The 17,855-nt window shown below is 36.8% G+C and overlaps 2 protein-coding genes across 3 annotated transcripts; both read left to right on the forward strand.

Moving 5' to 3' along the window:
* Nucleotides 1-3,315: 3,315 nt before the first annotated feature.
* lum (lumican) lies at nt 3,316-6,426 on the forward strand. Its single transcript, XM_052555314.1, has 3 exons — nt 3,316-3,469; nt 4,329-5,234; nt 5,315-6,426. The coding sequence occupies exons 2-3, from the start codon at nt 4,355-4,357 to the stop codon at nt 5,467-5,469; spliced, it is 1,035 nt and encodes a 344-aa protein (XP_052411274.1). The 5' UTR covers nt 3,316-3,469; nt 4,329-4,354; the 3' UTR covers nt 5,470-6,426.
* Nucleotides 6,427-6,626: 200 nt separating this feature from the next.
* kera (keratocan) lies at nt 6,627-17,350 on the forward strand. 2 transcript variants are annotated; one of them, XM_052555313.1, is made up of 4 exons: nt 6,627-7,074; nt 10,384-10,512; nt 14,265-15,139; nt 15,607-17,350. In XM_052555313.1, the coding sequence occupies exons 2-4, from the start codon at nt 10,505-10,507 to the stop codon at nt 15,768-15,770; spliced, it is 1,047 nt and encodes a 348-aa protein (XP_052411273.1). In that variant the 5' UTR covers nt 6,627-7,074; nt 10,384-10,504; the 3' UTR covers nt 15,771-17,350. The 2 variants fall into 2 exon arrangements, with proteins under 2 accessions (XP_052411273.1, XP_052411272.1); XM_052555312.1 differs by lacking the exons at nt 6,627-7,074; nt 10,384-10,512 and adding an exon at nt 13,391-13,500.
* The last annotated feature ends 505 nt before the right edge of the window (nt 17,351-17,855 follow it).

Raw genomic sequence — 17,855 nt, forward strand, 5'->3', positions numbered from 1 at the left:
TCAGAAAACAAGATTAAAAGGTTATAGTAGCAGCCTGACAGTATTTGGTTTTGCCAGTAAAAGTCATTTTTAAGTGTAAGACCAAGTAGAAATAGCAACTTAAGCTAAGGAGAGGAAACATTATAAAGCTGTTGACAAGATCAGGAGAATCAGTTTTCAGATAGATTTGTAAAACATGTTGCAATTCACTCACTTGGATTATTACAATATAACCTTTGTCTACAAACATATCTGTCTGTCTCCAAAGCATCCAGGCCAGGAAAAATGAAGGTTGGAAATTACGAAACTTGACTGGAAACATCAAGACCCAGACGCAGTTGTCGACTTTCCTGTGCGTAGTTTTGGGAATTTATCCACTAACGTCACTGTAAACTCATGTAGGTGAGATGAAAAGAGGAAATGGTAGAAATCCTCAAGCAGACAGATTTCTAAATTGGAAAATGCTGGACCTTTTCGTGGAGCTGGTGTGAAGAATCTTTCCAGGGATCTTCAGGATGCTAAGGTTTTCATTTTCCGTGTATGATAATGTCCAGACAGGAAAGACAGGGAGAACACAGCTGGACAACAGAGTACTCTTACAAAAAAATTAACGGGATTGGACAAAGTTGGGCTGGAAAAAATCTGGCTTGGGGAGACACAGGCTTTATGGTCAAATAAAAACATTTATGGTCAATAACAGCAACAACAACAAAACTGCCAACTGTGGTTGCCGGAATATTACTGGAAGAAGAAGATATATAGTGTCAGTGTTAGTCAGTGTATATTTTGTAGTTAATAACTGTGAGTCATTTAATATTAAAATACCGAACTATTTAATATCTGTTTGTTACTGTGAACTATACTATATCATAATGCATTTTAATTTGTTAATAAAGGGTATAATGCATGATAATTTTTCATAATGTGCATTGTAATATATTATATCTTGCTGTAAATAACTATAACCAAATTTAAAATGCATAGTGTAGCAATGAATTGATGTGTGTTATAATAAGCTTGTACAATGCATTATAAGGTGCATTATTAGGCATAATTAATGCATAATTAATACTTTCATAAAGGCTTAAAGTAAAGTCTTATCTCAAAAATTTTTAAAGCAGTTTTCTGATTTTCATTTAGTTCCATTTTTAACTTAAATAATCTAAAACCGCAATAAAAATCAAAAAAAAAAAAAAAACATGTAGTCATATTTACTGAATGAATATGAATGAATGAATAAAAACATGAAGGAAGACTAATTATTATTATTAGTAAAATTTGACTTTATCCGAAATTAACAGAAAAACAGAAAACATAGAAATAAAAACTGATTCAAAATATTGGCAAAAATTATAATTGTATCCCAGTGATATTAAAATAACAGTGTTATCCTCTAACCAAAGCTAAATGCCATCAGTTAAGACCAGACTGAAATGAGCGTGTAAAGTGTAATAAGTGACTGAATATGCAGTAAACAATGCACTTGTATCATCTAAAAAAAAGTGCTTCTGCAGCCAATTTTTATCATTCAGCAGATGTACTGTTTTTCATGATTTGGGGGCAAATGCAAACCGGACATACCTGCATCAGGTAGAGCTGCACAGGTTTGCCCTGACTTGCCCCTGCTGTGTAACTTCATCCATGATGTCCCAACCTGATCTCAGCACCATGTGCCTGCCCCACAGGCCTGACAGATGAGTGGAGTGAGAGAGGGGTGAGCTGTAGGGGACGTGACATATGAGGAATGGATGATAAGGTCATAGAGCTGTTGTTATGGGACAGGTATGAGCACTGCAGCAGTCAGATTGATCCAGAGCAGTTTAAGACCCAACGGCATCAGATCTATAGCCTAGCAGTAAATGCACATGCACAAACCATGGTTCTCGAGTATATAACTAGTTTTTGAATCTGACTCTCTCTATCAAGAGATAGTTATTTTTTGTAGCATAGTGATATGTTTAAATTATTTATTTGTTTACATTTATTATAATTTTTTCTGATTACATTTCCTAATAATTTTATAGATTTTTTTGTTTATACTTTATACTCTGTTTTAAATCTGCACTCTAACTGAACGTGACATCTTTGAAGTAAAATTATGATCATAGACCCTACATGGTTTGTTTATTTCAATATTTTATTCATTTTTCTATTATTTATTTTGAATCAACATTCTCAGTGAACCTGACATTTAAATGATGACCATACACCCTGATTTATTTTAAAAAATAATAATAATTTTTGTATTTTTAATTTTGAATAATCTTATACTAAGTATAAAAATAAAAATTGTATAAAGTATAAAAATTGTAATACGTATATTAAATCTCAAAGATGTCAGTTTACAAATGTCCATTTACTATTTCATAAGTTTATATATTTTGTTTTACATTATTTTGTGTTAATTCTTCTTCTTCTTATTATTATTTATTTTATATTTGGTATGCAGATTTTAGCTTCATATTCTTTACTGATTTTTCAGTAGTAATCAAAGACATAAGTACATAATTTCAGCACCACAGATACGCACAAGGCTTGCCGAACCAATCTCTCATCTGGTTTTCTGGCTTTACTGCATTCCTAAGAAGTGATGTATGCTATTAAAACTAAACTGACCGGCAGTCAGCGCCATCCTTCCCAGGTCACTCATGACACACAGTCCACCACCGTGTGCAAGCTTCCCATCACATAAGTCCATGACCACAGCCAGACAGAAGCCGTCTGGATTTTATGAGGCTTAACATTAAAAGATGGCACACCGTTTGATGATATACAATCTACCAGCTGTTAAGAATTTGATACACTCTCCGTTCAGATAGTCAACACGGTTATGTAAGTCTGGTTTGGCCCACTACTGTCTTATTTGGTCAGTTTTTCCAAATCTTATTTACCTCCCAGTAGTATAATAGCAGGCAGCTGCCATCTCAAGTATAGCCAATTATTTTGCAGAAAGTTTTCCAAATAGTTTCATTAACCTTTGTTTTGTTAAGAATATTTATTTTTATGAGGAATGCTTGCATTGGTTATGATGGAACCAGTGATGGAGGTGTTTGTTTGTGTCTCACACACAGTAGTTGAATGTTTTGTGGGATTGTTTGGAAAGGATGGGATGGAAAAGTGTGTGCGTGTGTGTGGCGACTATACAGGTATATATATTTTGCAAATCCTCCCTAGTGAGCCTTGAAGCCTTGTCCCATGAAGAACTACATCTCCCAAACTGCTTTGCTACACCTGAACCTTGCTAGAATGCATATATTTCTGAGGGAAAAGATGCTAATATCTCCACACTAGACCCGCCTGACTGCTGTTTTCTATCAATCTTGGGTGACTAAGGTCTGGCTTGAGTGTCTCTCTCTCTCTCTTTCTCTCCCTCTCTCTCTCTCTCTCTCTCTCGATCTCTGCTTTCTCCCTCCCTTACTCTTTCTCTCCCGAGTCCTCGGGGCCGCACACATCTCTACCTGAAGTCGTGCACAGAGAGAGAAGCAGGAAGGTAAGGATATCTAACATCTGCAGTTATAATGCTCGGTTTTGTTCTGTCTGGATGAGATTATTAGAAATCTGCTTGGCAGATTTTTGGGGCGGACTGAAGAAAAAAATGTATTATCATATTGGAGATATTCAGCTTGGTGATGTTTATAAAGCTTCCATGCATGCATTTTATTCAAAACATTGTGTTAAGTTATTATAAATAGGTTTTTACATAAATGAAAATGCATGAGCTGATAGAAATATTATGCATGCATGAATTCTTTTATTGTGCAGGAACAGAGAGAGATTATGCAGTATTTTCCTTGAATTGTTATTCACAATTACTGTTGCGAAATTGCATGCATGACACCTGATATAATTTATTTTTCTTGTCTTTTAAATTGAAATATTAATTAATTAGTCAATATTATAAAAGTACTCATACATTATTCATCATTTGCAATGCAATAATTCTTCATCATAGCATGCATAGACAAAAGCGATCTATAGGTATGATGTAAGGATAAAGTAACTTGAGATAAACTTGGATCTGCACACAAGCAATGTGGGTCTAATTTGCAAAGGGAGGAACGGCTGCCTTGGCCTATTTGCATTCTTCAGGATGAAGTCATCGATTTCCATTAGAAGAATGTTTCTGAGCTTTGTTTATGTCTGAGGTTGACCGTAGAAAGTTCTGTTATTCTTAAACACATTCACATTTTAATATTGCCACTTATGTAACCATAAAACCCCCTACCTTCCCTTCCCTTCCCTTCTCTTCTCTTCTCTTCTCTTCTCTTCTCTTCTCTTCTCTTCTCTTCTCTTCTCTTCTCTTCTCTTCTCTTCTCTTCTCTTCTCTTCTCTTCTCTTCTCTTCTCCAGGTTGGATTCGACTGAGTTGTGCCGCCATGTTTGCTCTTGGCTTCTTCCTGTTAGCTGGACTGCTATGTCAGAGTTTGGGTCAATATGACTACTATGATGAATACTATGTCCCCTACGCACCAATGGAGGCAGTATCGTCTCCTAATTGTGCCCAGGAGTGCGAATGTCCATTCAACTTCCCCACTGCTATGTACTGCAATGACCGCAACTTGAAGTTCATCCCTATTGTTCCAAGTGGCATTAAATACCTCTACGTACAGAACAACTTAATTGAGGAGATCAAGACTGGCGTGTTCGATAACGCCACGGAGCTTCGCTGGCTCGTCCTGGACAACAACAACATCACCAGCAGCAAGATCCAAGCTGGTACCTTTGATAAACTGATCAAACTGGAGAAGCTCCTCTTCAGTAATAACAAGTTGACCAAGCCCCCTAGTCCTCTTTCGAAGTCTCTGGATGAGTTAAAGTTGAACGGCAACCAGCTGAGCTCGTTCCCTGCTAACACCCTGTCTGGGATGGAAAACCTGACCACCATCCACCTGTCTGAGAACAAGCTGACCACCGAGAGCATCACAGGTGCCTTCAAAGGCCTGAAGTCCCTGGTTCTGCTGGATGTGAGCGAGAACAAGCTAAAGAAACTTCCCTCAGGAGTTCCACCTTCGCTTTTGATGCTCTACGCTGACAAAAACGATATCGACAGCATCCCTAGCGGCTACCTGGCCAAGCTCCCGGTCCTGCAGTACCTGCGTGTCTCTCACAACAAGCTGGTGGACTCTGGAATCCCTGCAGGTGTGTTCAACGTGTCTTCTCTCCTTGAGCTTGACCTGTCTTTTAACAAGCTGAAGTCCATCCCGGAGATCAACGAATCGCTTGAGCACCTGTACCTGCAAGTCAACGAGATAAACAGTAAGTCTTGCGCCATTTCCATCTGTTCAAGCTACAGATTTTGCATGGTTTTTACTCCATTTCCAATTCTGTTTCTTCAGAGTTTGACCTGACGAATATCTGCAAGTTCAGCTCTCCGGTCAACTACTCTCGACTCCGGACCCTGCGCTTGGATGGGAACAACGTCACACACCGCAGTATGCCAGATGACACAGCTAACTGCCTACGCCAGGCCTCAGAGATCATCTTTGATTAAAGTCCCATCTCTCCAGTATTTTATCAGACAAATTAAGGCTATTGCTCTTAGTTGACACTCAGATTGACTTATGCGCATCTTTATTCATGATCACGGCAACCACATCTGGTTACATGCAATATTTTCTCTCTAAAAACATAGACATCTGTATGAAAAAATGGGCAGCAGTAGTCTGGGATCTTGAAGATAAAATCTTCAAGTCTTGTATGGTACTGTATAAAGAGAAGTAGTCTAATTAGACAAGACATTCCCATCTAAAGAGAGACATATTTGTGCAAATTGTGAATAGCCAAGTGTGCACTCTATAAGAAAATGCACTATATGGCATCTAACTGCATCTTAATATTTCCGCATGTTAAACACCTTATCATTCGAAATTGTAATCATGTTATTATTAAGCCTGCCGGTAAGGAAATTAGATTGTTTAGAGAACAAGTTATGGAAAATCACTATCTAATTGTATATAAAATGGCTAAATGTGCAGCAATGTTGAAGGATATCTAGAATTCAACGAAAATTGAAATGCACACAAAACTGAAAAAATGCTGGACACTGAGTGAATTTGCTGAGGTTTAGCTAACTGCTAAATACATCTAAAGTGTTTTGTTGTTGTTATTTTGTTTATTATTTAAATGTTGTATTAATAGCAAATCAGTATCAGCTTGAATTTCTGAACTCTGCCAACATTTATACAATATTTTCTGCATGCAGTTCATCTTATTTTGTAACAGCGATTGTTTTCAATTCTATGGTAAACAATACTGACATTTTTCATGTATTCAATACACCATTTCACAGCATCACAATGTTAGTCAAATTATTGAACCCTATGATTACAGTAACTTTGGCGGACTGTTGTAAAAGTTGTAAATTCCCCGATTTGTTGTTTTATTTTGTTAAAAAACAAATACCAAAGCAGTTTGTTCATCTTTATTTGAATAAACCAGATTTCTCACATGTGTGGATGGATACAGATGGTATCAATCCTTATAATAAGATCACATGTAGAAATTAATAGGTTCATATTGTACACATTATTCAGATAATATAGCCAAAACTGTTATTTGTTAAATGTGAATAATTCCCTCTCCATTTTATCAACAAAATTCTCTGAAGCATCATCACAGGAAATCTTCAATAGATATTAGAAGTCATGAAGTCATTTGATTCATAAACATAAATGCATCGATCTTTACTACACTGAAAGTAAACCCCAAAGCTACTCTACTACTCCTCTACTTCTGTTTTATTATTTTCGTCTTATGGCTCATGTGGATTTCCATTTCTCAGTCCTGCTGTCTGGGATGGAAAAAAACTTGTGGTATGAATCTGTTCTCCATCTTCCTTCTTTCTGGCCTCTCAGCCAAACTTAAGGATGAACAAAGGTCTATGAGTTTTGCTCTGTTTGAAGCAGAGCCATGATGACAGAACTACTTCCTGCAGGAAATGTGTTCTCTTGATGTCTCTAGCTGAAGTACAGGCTATGGATATAAATATAGCAATTGTAAGATGAAAAGGCTTTTGTATGGAAGAGCTCGTATAAAGTGTTATTTTTGTGTGATGCATCCGATGGCGGTGCAATGTAAGAAACTACTGCTGCCAAAGGTAAGAACATATCAAAACATCTCATAATAATTGTGATTTAGTAAGGATTATTAAAGTAGTTTTAACAATAAATCCCAGTCTTCGATTACATTTCCAAACTTTCAAGCTATGTACTGACTTTGCAACAAACTATATGAAATATGCAGTTGTGTGGAATAAATAGTCCATTGGCCAACTACATCTGCAATGCTGACATTGACCTTTGACTATATGTTCTTGTCATGTGATGTAGCCCTACTAGCAAAAACCACAAAAAGATTTACATAAGTGTTAAACAACTACAGTTCAGTAGTGCAGAGTATACTTCCTGGTAATTACAACATTTAAACCTGAAAAGAGCCACTCTAGTTCTAGTCCGACACTATTTTTAATTCAACTATTGGCCACATGGGATAGCAAAGCATTCATTGGCTGCACATTTCAGAAGCTCAGTGGCTTGGCGGATGCAGAAGGTCATCCGAGTTCGCCTACTGTATCATGACTACTAAGCAGTCTGACATCCTTCCCATTTGGCATACTGTTTTTGCATACTGTGTATCTGGGTTGTTTGCATATACAGATGCAGAGCCAGTATTTGAGATAACTGTAAACATTCATTCTCTTCCTCAGCTCAGAACATACCTTGGATGAATCGTAAAATAGCCCAACATTTGGTCCGTTCTTTCCCTTTACCTCTTCCAAGCATCTGCTCCTTTCTCTATCCCAAACCACACCTTTATGTCAGGCATGTCAAAAGTTACTTTTAACGTAACTACAGATATTTCTGCACAAGTCTGAGCTAGCGCTAAAAATTAGTGTTTTATGTAAAACAGTAGAGTTGCAGTCAGACATCCCAGCATTCCAGAGGAATGGAGGGTCTGTGGTGACCATGTGATAGTTATACAGAGAGACACTGGGGAAGATCTTTTGTCCATGTGTTAGAAATAGATGATGGATAGGCAGTTCTGGCTTTTTGTTTGAAATATCTTCACCAATGTAAAGCAGACAGGGCATTTAAGTTCACCAAAAAATGAATTTGCAGGACTTTTGATGTTGATGACCAGATGCTGATGATGAAAAGCAGTTTTCTGTGTCCTCACCCACAGTTTTTGGAAACCCTTTTGACTTTATTCTGTGGTGCACAAAAGTAGTTTAGCATAGCATGAGAGTTTCTGGAATTTGGCAGGCCCTGCTCTTTTCAAATCATTGCATGCATGATAGCAGGGTCTTGATTAAATACATTGATTGTTGATTGGATAAAGGCAGATCTGAATGTGATCTTGCAGGGGATTGTAAGAAAGGGGGAGGATTGGAGAAGTCCAACAGAGAGAAGTCGCTTTTTTTGATGTTGGAAGACTAAGTTATGACTTTTTTTATTTATTTAATATCACAAGCTGGTGAATTTCCATTGCTTTGCTTTGTGTTGTTTCATGGAAGAAAGTCAGTCATCAGTAACAACATGATGACATTTTTATTTTCAAATGAATTATTCCATAACCTACCCTAAGTGCATTGCTAGGACAATGTAATGTTGCTGTGACAAAAGTGAATGTTGCCATGTCATATGTTTTGTGTGAGTGTACTTGCCAGCTGTGCAATTGAGGTCTTGCTAGAAAACCACAGTCTGTTATTCAGCGTCTAGAAACCCGAGAGACTTAGTGGGGAAAGAGAGCATTGTGATGTTTCTTAGCTCTTCCTCCTACAGTACAGCTGATCTCTTTAGAGAGAGGACACAAGAGTTTAATGTTGTTTAATAGAATAGGACCACTGTGCTGCACTCTCATGCTATGTGAGAACACATAAAAGGCTTGCAAATGTTCCCTGAGGTGATAAAATCTGTTTATTTGATACATGTGATATTCGCAGAACATTATAAACTTGATTTGTGTGGCTCTGCACAGAGAAATGTTGGGATTTTTTATTTGAAGTCGACATGAAATGGAAATTTACCAGATCTATCTAAATGCGTCTTAATGGTTTAATTAAAAAAATGTTTCAGTGGAATGACAAACTTTTCTCATACTTCTCCAATATTTTAGTCAACCCCCCCCCCCCCATTCAGATGGCAAAAGGCATTCAGATGATCACAGCTCTACATAAGAATGCTGAAAGTTGCTTAATTTCTGTAATGTGATGAGCAATGTTTTGGTGGCTCTTTTACAGCATAATATCAAGACCATGATCAATCCAGCTTGGGATTGAATTATTCAGGTTCATGAATGATTAGTTTAACATTTAGATAAGACTATGCTGGTGTAAATACTTCTTTTGTGGACCTCTTTGGGCTTGCCCAAACATCTGAAGGACTAACTGGCATGTGTGCTTTGTAAAGTGAGATTGTGTGAGATTTGACATGAACTATTTTAACAATGGCCTTACTACCTTGACTGTGTCAGTTGTGTTGTTGTCTATGGAGGTTCAGAAAGCTTCAAGATTTCATCAAAAATATCTAAAATTGTGTTCCAAAGATGAATGAATGTCTTACCGGTTTGGAACAATATGAGGGGGAGTAATTAATAGGCATAATTATCATTTTTGGGTGAACTATTTGTTTAATAACATAAATTATGAATCCTCTTTTATTCCAGACAATATCATCCTTTTAAAAGGATAAAGATTTGCTTCTTTTCAGCTGTGCAATGGGACTTTAAGTGCCCTACCCAAATCAAAAGGCCTTCTATATCCCACTTTCCTTTTCTACATCTTGAAATTTCTGTAACAGGATCCAGATGTTGAAACAGATGCTGCCTGGTTACTACCCACTGCCTTTTCATTCATTGTGAAGCTATGTGCAACTAAAGAAGAGAGAGGGACCTGCTGGGATATGACTAGAGTGCAGGATTAACTCTCTAACATTAATTCTTCCTTTCACGGGTTGGGACGAGTCTCCATCAGTGCAAAGGAACAACCAGATGATGTGCATTACCGGAGGGGGCGGCCTAGTTTAACAGGGTGTAAAATATCCCTCAAAGTCATGAAGGATGGAAATGAGATATGTCCATCAAAAAGAAAAAGTTAAATATCTTGAAGCCACCTGCAACTGTTTGGAGGGTTTCATATTTGCCAGTGGCCCCTACCTCCCTAGGCTACACAGACCCTCAATGAACAAATAAAAAAAGAGTAAGAAAACAGAGAAAAAAAATGCTGTGCTAGCAATAAGTAACCAATGCATGCTTGCGGAAAGACAACTCCACACATATCTTTCGAACTTCTACACACACCCTTTTCTGAAGATCACCAGCTGATGTCAAAGGTTTGGCCTTGGGGAAGTTACACTACCAACAATAGTAATCTAATAAGGCTGTGTCTTCTGATGCATGTCCGGGCCAGAAAGAAAGTGGGAGAAAGTGCAGACTGGACTCAAACTGGAGAAAAGAGCAGTCGGACCAAGAGATTGCCTCTAAACCCAAAAACAGAACCAGACACTTTGCCTCCACCTGCACAAAACAAAATGAGCAGGTAATATTTTTTCATTTCTTTGTACTTTTTTGGTGGTGATGCGATAAGCAAGTGGGTGGTGGATGTGGGGGTACATGGTTTTTCTGTAGTTGAGTTTGAGAAATTTTTTAACGCCACTTCCTTATATTTTCCATATACGTTCTAATTTTCTGCTGCATGACTTTATATAAGTGAATTTTGTATTTTAATTGTAATTGGAAAAAAATATTGAATTGTAATAGCTAGCAACAGGATCATGAACTTGAAATGTATGTGTATTACATATGTACTGGCAACTAATTAATAACTTGTTTGATTCAACACAAAAGTGCCAACAAGAAACAGTGTTAGACATTCACTATGATAGCACCATGATATTTTTGAAATACCATGGTAAAGATCAAAATACGATGGTATGACCATATCACCCTTGTATCATGTTACCTGGAAAGTTAGATTTTAAAGGAAAGTCTTTGATTTTGCTTCGGCAGAGGTGTGTTATAATGTGCAATTCAATATTTTAACATTAATTTGTTTATCTTTTTGTAAAGCTAGCATTAATTGATGCTCTAAATGCGAATTCTGCTGATGATAGAACTAATGCAGCTTTTTGATGTTGGCTAAAACAATTAGACCATACAAAACATTTGATTAGAGGTTTCTGTTGGAATCATGTTTCTTAGAAGCATAAAGATGTGAAAGTGGACAGTGGACATTTGGACTGCACACTAGCCACAGAGCTAGAGCCAAATGTGGAACTCTGTGTAATTAACATAGCTGCCAGAGACACAATGCCCCAAACAGGAAATTAAACCTTTTTGAGAGCATGTGTTTTCTTTTAGGTAAAGCATAGAATTTGTGTTCACAATGTTGTATGTCATAGCCTTCCCCCCATCCCCCCATTACTGCATTTAATTTTGATGATTAACTTCTTTTCTTTTCCATTAAAAGATGCTGCTATATTAAATATTTTGCTTTTAAATGTATTAATTGACCACAAAGACCTAACATTCAAATATTGTTTACCAGTCTTAGAGTTCAAAAAGTTTAGATGCCTTGTGAGATTTCATGGAGATACTCTCAAATGCATAACAGTTAGCATTAGCACTTAGCACTAAGCAGTTTTGACTGTTCTGATCATGACCAGTAGATGTGACTATTTAATCCCTGACTTCCTGCTCTCATGCAAGTTAGGAGACAGTCCACCTATTTTAAGACTGGGTGACTAGAAAATCCAGGTTGAAATCTGTAAGCCATGTCTAGTCTCACAGTTGTGGCACCAGCTATGATCTGGGGCTTTTGTCACTAACTGTTTCAAAGTTGGAAACAGTTCTGCTGCTTAATATTTTTTTGCAGAACATGTGATACTTTTTTAGGATACTTTGATGAATAAAAAGTAAAAAAAAAAAAAAAAAAAAAAAAATGATGCTATGTTTTTAAAATATAAACTATTTATAAACTACTGGTCAGTAATTTGGGATCAGTAATTCTAATAATAAAATCAATACTTTTATTCAGCAAGGATGTGTTAAATTGATAAAAAGTGATAGTAAAGAAAATATATTATTAGAATATATATTATTAGAAATTGTTTTTTATTTTAAATAAATGCAGTTATTTTTAACCTTTTATTAATCAAATATATTAAACAGCGCAACTGTTTCCAACACTCATAATAAATCAGAATATTAGAATGATTTCTAAATGATCATGTGATAGGCTGGATGTTGGATATTTCACAATATTACAGTTTTTTCTGTATTTTTGATCAAATAAATGCAGGCTTGATGAGCAGAAGAAACTTCTTTCAAAAACATTAAAAATAGTAATGTTTCCAAACTTTTGGTCTGTACTGTATATATATATATATTTTTTTTTTTTTTTTTTTTTTTTTTCGCATGTATTGAAGCCATTATTGTAATATACCCAAGATACAGAGTATTTTAACAGGGTTAAACCTCCTACAGCTAGATGCTAATTGCTGCCCTGAAAATGACCTCTTGTCATGTCCTGCCTAATGCTCTTAGTTGCCAATTTAGTGTTGTAGAGAGCTTGACACAGACGTATTCCATGTTCATGCTTTTCAATTCCTGTGAATAATAGTTTTTGAATTCTGTAATTGGATTAGGTTGGTGTTTGAATGCTTTGCCCTTTAGACGACAGGTTCTAACGTAGAACTGCACCATCCTTGCCACAAGATTCTGGATAATAGACTGGATTGCTAATGGTTGTAGATTTTGACTGTAGGAGACCATTACAGGGCATTACAATGACAGAGTAAGTAGTTGTTGTTGTCAGCAGAACTGAGAGCTAGTAATGACACATTCAGATCAATGATTGGCAGTAAAACAAAGACACAATATGTCAAATCATATTCAAATCAGCCTCTAAATCCAGACTAGTGTTCCGGTGTGGACAGAAATTTCAGCACATGAATTTTGTCAGTTGTGCACACTAAATAACAAACATATGATGACTTTTCTCATTACTCATTTTGCAACTGTAAGCATTTCCAAAAATAAAGCAGATCAGTTGTCACTTCCTCTCAGTCAAGATGAGAGGAAATGCATAGATAGATAGATAGATAGATAGATAGATAGATAGATAGATAGATAGATAGATAGATAGATAGATAGATAGATAGATAGATAGATCAACTCTGATTCATCAACTTAGTGGTCTGATTGAGACATTTGTTTACTCAAAGACAGGTGTTGTTTTGAGGGGCGATGAAGCATGGTACGTAGGCCTGTATTAGCCTAATTATAACTGGGCCAACACACTGGTTTAAGCAGTGTCCATCCCCACAGGATTATGACTCTTGATCTCAAGAGGCTATGATTGGCTAAGGCCATGTCTAGTTGGCTATGTCAAGTGTGTCTGTCTGTGAAGGGATCATGAGATGTCATTGACACTACAAATAGGTGCAGGAAAGAGCAAAGTAGCTCAGAGTTTAGGCATGTGTACCCACAGCAAGAGATACAGTAGCAGAGCCTCAAGAAGTCCAAGGTAAGAATCTAGCATTTGTGCAATGGTAATGTGCAGTTGGATTTATTAGATTTTTTTGGCAAAAATAGTGCGCACTTCTTCCATACCAATAAATAGCCTCCATAATTGCATACTGTATGCTTTGATCTCCATGTTTGTTTTATTTAATTTTAATTTAATTTAATGGCCAGGTCTTGTTAAAAACCATGAAGTATTTAACTAGATTTTACAGGAATTTATATGTATTTAGCAAGATTGCAAATTTTTGAATGACCTGACTCGCACAAATTCATAAGTTTTGTGAAAAATTGTACATATTTTACAAGGTGCCCAATTTTGTAGGAATTCGTACAAATGACCACTCCTAACCCCACCTCTAAACCTAACCCTCGCAGTGGGGTCGTGCAGAATCATACAAATTAGCCACCTCATAAAATATGTAAGAATTGGTCATGAGATAGCATTGCTATGTTTGGTATACCTTTTATTCAGAAATAGAACATATCTGAACCCTTTTGTTTGCCAGAGTCCAAGTTGTAACTTCTGAATGGAGATGAGTAGCACTGTGCCATGCTAAAGTCAATTAAGGTTGACGTGGGAGCATATGAGTTTAAGAGCATTACTACTTAGAAGATGAAGACACAGAGAAAGATAATCTTGCAGGGTGGATCTATGGATATTCTTAGTATGGGGGACAAACATTGTCCCAGGCCCAGTGACAACTCTTTATCTCTAAGAGTTATATGGTTTCAATATTGTTAACAGCTGTTTCTATCATTTTTCAGGTTAGACCTAACCATGGAGTGGCTCATGGTTGCATTTGTAGCCCTACTTCTGGCCGGCCAAGTCAGCTCTGAAGAAATTCCATATGAACACCTTATATCTCAGATCCAGGCATGTCCTAAAGAGTGCCACTGCCCTCCAAGTTTCCCTAATGCTGTTTATTGTGACAATAAGGGTCTGAAACGCATACCTGTCATCCCTCCATACACATGGTACCTGTACCTCCAGAACAACCTGATTGATGTCCTGTCGGCTAACTCTCTGCACAATGCCACACAACTAAGGTGGATCAATCTAAACCATAACAAAATCACAAGCGAAGGCCTGGAGGCAGATGCTCTAAAGGCTATGTCTAACCTTGTACACCTCTACATGGAAGACAATTTGCTGACTTCCATTCCATCTCCTCTGCCTGCCAAATTAGAGCAGTTACGGCTCTCCCGAAACAGAATCTCAAAGATCCCACCCGGTGTTTTCTCTGGAATGGACTATCTCACCTTGCTGGATCTGCAAGGCAACAAGCTACAGGATGATGCAGTAACTGAAGTCAGTCTGAAAGGCCTCAACAACTTGATCCAGATCAATTTAGCAAAAAATCAGCTAAATACCATGCCCCTCGGCCTACCACCCACAACCACACAGATCTTTTTGGACAGCAACAACATTGAAAAGATTCCGGCTGAATACTTCAAGGGTCTTCCCAAAGTGGTGTCTCTCAGACTCAACCGCAATAAGCTGGCTAATGGAGGTATCCCCAACAATGTGTTTAATCTTTCCAGCATCCTGGATCTACAGCTTTCTCACAACCAGCTCACAGAGATACCAGTTATCTCTTCTGGACTGGAGCACCTGCATCTGGATCACAATAAGATCAAGAGTAAGTTCAAGATTAAAGTTCTGAACATGCACTATTGTATATATTGACTTCCTTTGTATTTTTGGTGAAATCCTTTGGTAATTAGTTAAAGACAGGCCCCAAAGTATCTCTGTTCATACTGTTGGCCGTATGGTCACACTATTGTTCTATCCAAAACACATGACTTAATTTTATTTAATTAAATAAGCAATATAGTCCATTTTAGTCAATATAAGTTTCCTTAATAAGAAACTTCATAAGCAAAACATCATTTTATTGACTGTTATTGTAATATGTTATTGACTGACTGGGCAGCAAGGAAGCCATCCTAAAGCTCTGGTCAACTTACTTTTCCATGTTCTGCTACATCTTGCATGCAGCTGTGTCCGAATCCTCCTGTACGCGGAAAGTACTTTGGACTTTAAACTTTGGATACACGTCTATGACTTTATCAGTAAGATGTGTATTTTTTTCTTTAATTTCCATAGGTGTGAATAGCTCTGACATCTGTCCACCTGGTGCACTTGATGAATACCTTGATGAGAAGGGTCCACGTCTCCGTTACCTTCGCCTGGATGGTAATGAGATCAAACCCCCTATTCCACGAGAGCTGATGATGTGTTTCCGTCTCCTCAGGGCTATTGTCATATAAAGATGCCACACCATCTAGATACTCCTGTCCATTTAATTTACCAGACCTGAAAATGAATGGAAACAAAAAAAAAAAAACTTGAAAAAATTGCAAAAACTAAAAAACAAGGACTATCTGTTTGCAAAGTCAGAAAATAAATATTAAAAAATGTACACTGCTGAAAAGACTAGTTAAGTCAAGAATGAATTTCATTGCTAGTCCAGTTTCACTTATGCTGGTATAGTTCTGGATTAGCTAGTGAAACTAATCTGATAAAGATTTTGACCAAGAAAGCCCTGCTAAATAAGCAAGTTGAGATAGCTGGCAGGAATTCTAGTATCCAAAATATGACGGTCTCCTATTTTGGTCTTTTCAGCAGGGTAGAAATCCACAAGACTGGTTCACATTTGCATTTATAGATGGTTTCTCATGACTTTATTGTAAAACCACTGTGCCTTTCTTAATTTCATACATATGAAAAACTAGCAGGCCTGATTTGTGGGAAACACCATTATCTGTTAAATGTTCTGTATAATGAAGAGAGCTCCAAAACAATTTCCTTATTGGTAAGTAATGTAATTTCCCCATACTGTGCAGAAGAAAAAAAAAAAAATCCATCTCAGTAGGTGTAGCATTACCCAAAAGCTTACCTCACCACACATTCTACAGTGCTTTTGGACAGAAGAGTTGTGGTCTGATTATGGATCCAAATGTTTGGTAGTAGACTGAGTGCATACGGTGGTTTGTTTGACTTTATTGAATGCATGGTTACTCTAAGTAACAACAGCACCAAGAGAAGATTAACTTCCAATTGTTTCTTGCCTGTGTTATAACGATTGACATGTACTGACATTTAATATTTTTTTTAAGTAAGTTTATTTTTACTTTTTAAAATCTCTTTATATCTTTGTACGATCAATATTCAATCAATATTTAGTGTGACATTAATATTAAGAGAAGCAGCCATTTTAAGAGAGAAAGATGTACTGAGACCTACTGTTTAAATAATTAACGTGTAAATATAGTTTCAATTTAGCAGTTGACAACGGTACTACCAGTGGACCTTCTATACTGATTTTAAAATGTATTTTTCTCTATAAAGTATTATTTTTCAACACACAAATGTGATTATTATTTTTCATATTTTCATTTAATACTGCGAACTGTGAGAACCATTAGGCTTGTCAGAGGGAAAACATAAAATTAGATTAACTTTTGTTTGGTATTCTTGATTAAACTGGTTTCAACTGTCTCTGCATTGTCTCCGATTCCGTTGTCAAAGTAGATTAACCAGCAGGTAACCTCTTTATAAAGGAATTTATATATCCACAAGCAACATATTCATCTACAGTAATGTAACTTGTGGTTAGACTTGTGATTTATTTTAATTTCCACTCAGTTGTAGCTTTTGCTAAACATTCAGTTCCAGCAAAAGCAATTCCCGTCTATTAAGAAGGTTTGTTTAAGATTTTCAGATGCATTGCTAAACTTCTCATGAGAATGTGGTGTATGAGAAAAGCTGCCAGCACGTATTTATGGTCCAAGAGAGTTGTGGTTACAAAAACCTTCAAAAAATAAAAAATAAAAACAACCTTGTGCGACTGAAGACTCTAGAACACTTTCTTTTAAATATTTATACACATCTGACAAAGAGAAAGAGCAACAGTGAGTGTACAGCTATCAGTTGAAACAATAGCTTCATTTATTCTGCAATGCCTGATTCATATATTTTTGGTTGCATCAGTTATGCTGACTTTAGACCTGACTGACCTTGTTATATTAAGTTCTCCACTACACAGTGCAGGGCTGTGCAGCTTAAATTGATTGTGCAAGTAAATGGATTTCCTTGGCACTATCCAGTATTTTTGCACGGATATTGATGCGTACAGCTAAGGAACTTCCTGGTGCATTTGCGGTGCCTTAAAGCTCAACTATACACTCAAAAAAATGACTCTTTGGCTGAACATGATTCTATCATGGACAGTGGTTCCACATGTTTGTACCATGTTATTTGGACATGAATAAATCAAGTTATAAGGACTTGTCTACCTTTAGTTGAGTTTACTCAGTTTGCTTTAGTTCATCCTACATGAAATATCTGAGTAG

The sequence above is a fragment of the Carassius gibelio genome, chromosome B4 (genome assembly GCF_023724105.1).
Source record: "Carassius gibelio isolate Cgi1373 ecotype wild population from Czech Republic chromosome B4, carGib1.2-hapl.c, whole genome shotgun sequence".
Taxonomy (NCBI): domain Eukaryota; kingdom Metazoa; phylum Chordata; class Actinopteri; order Cypriniformes; family Cyprinidae; genus Carassius; species Carassius gibelio.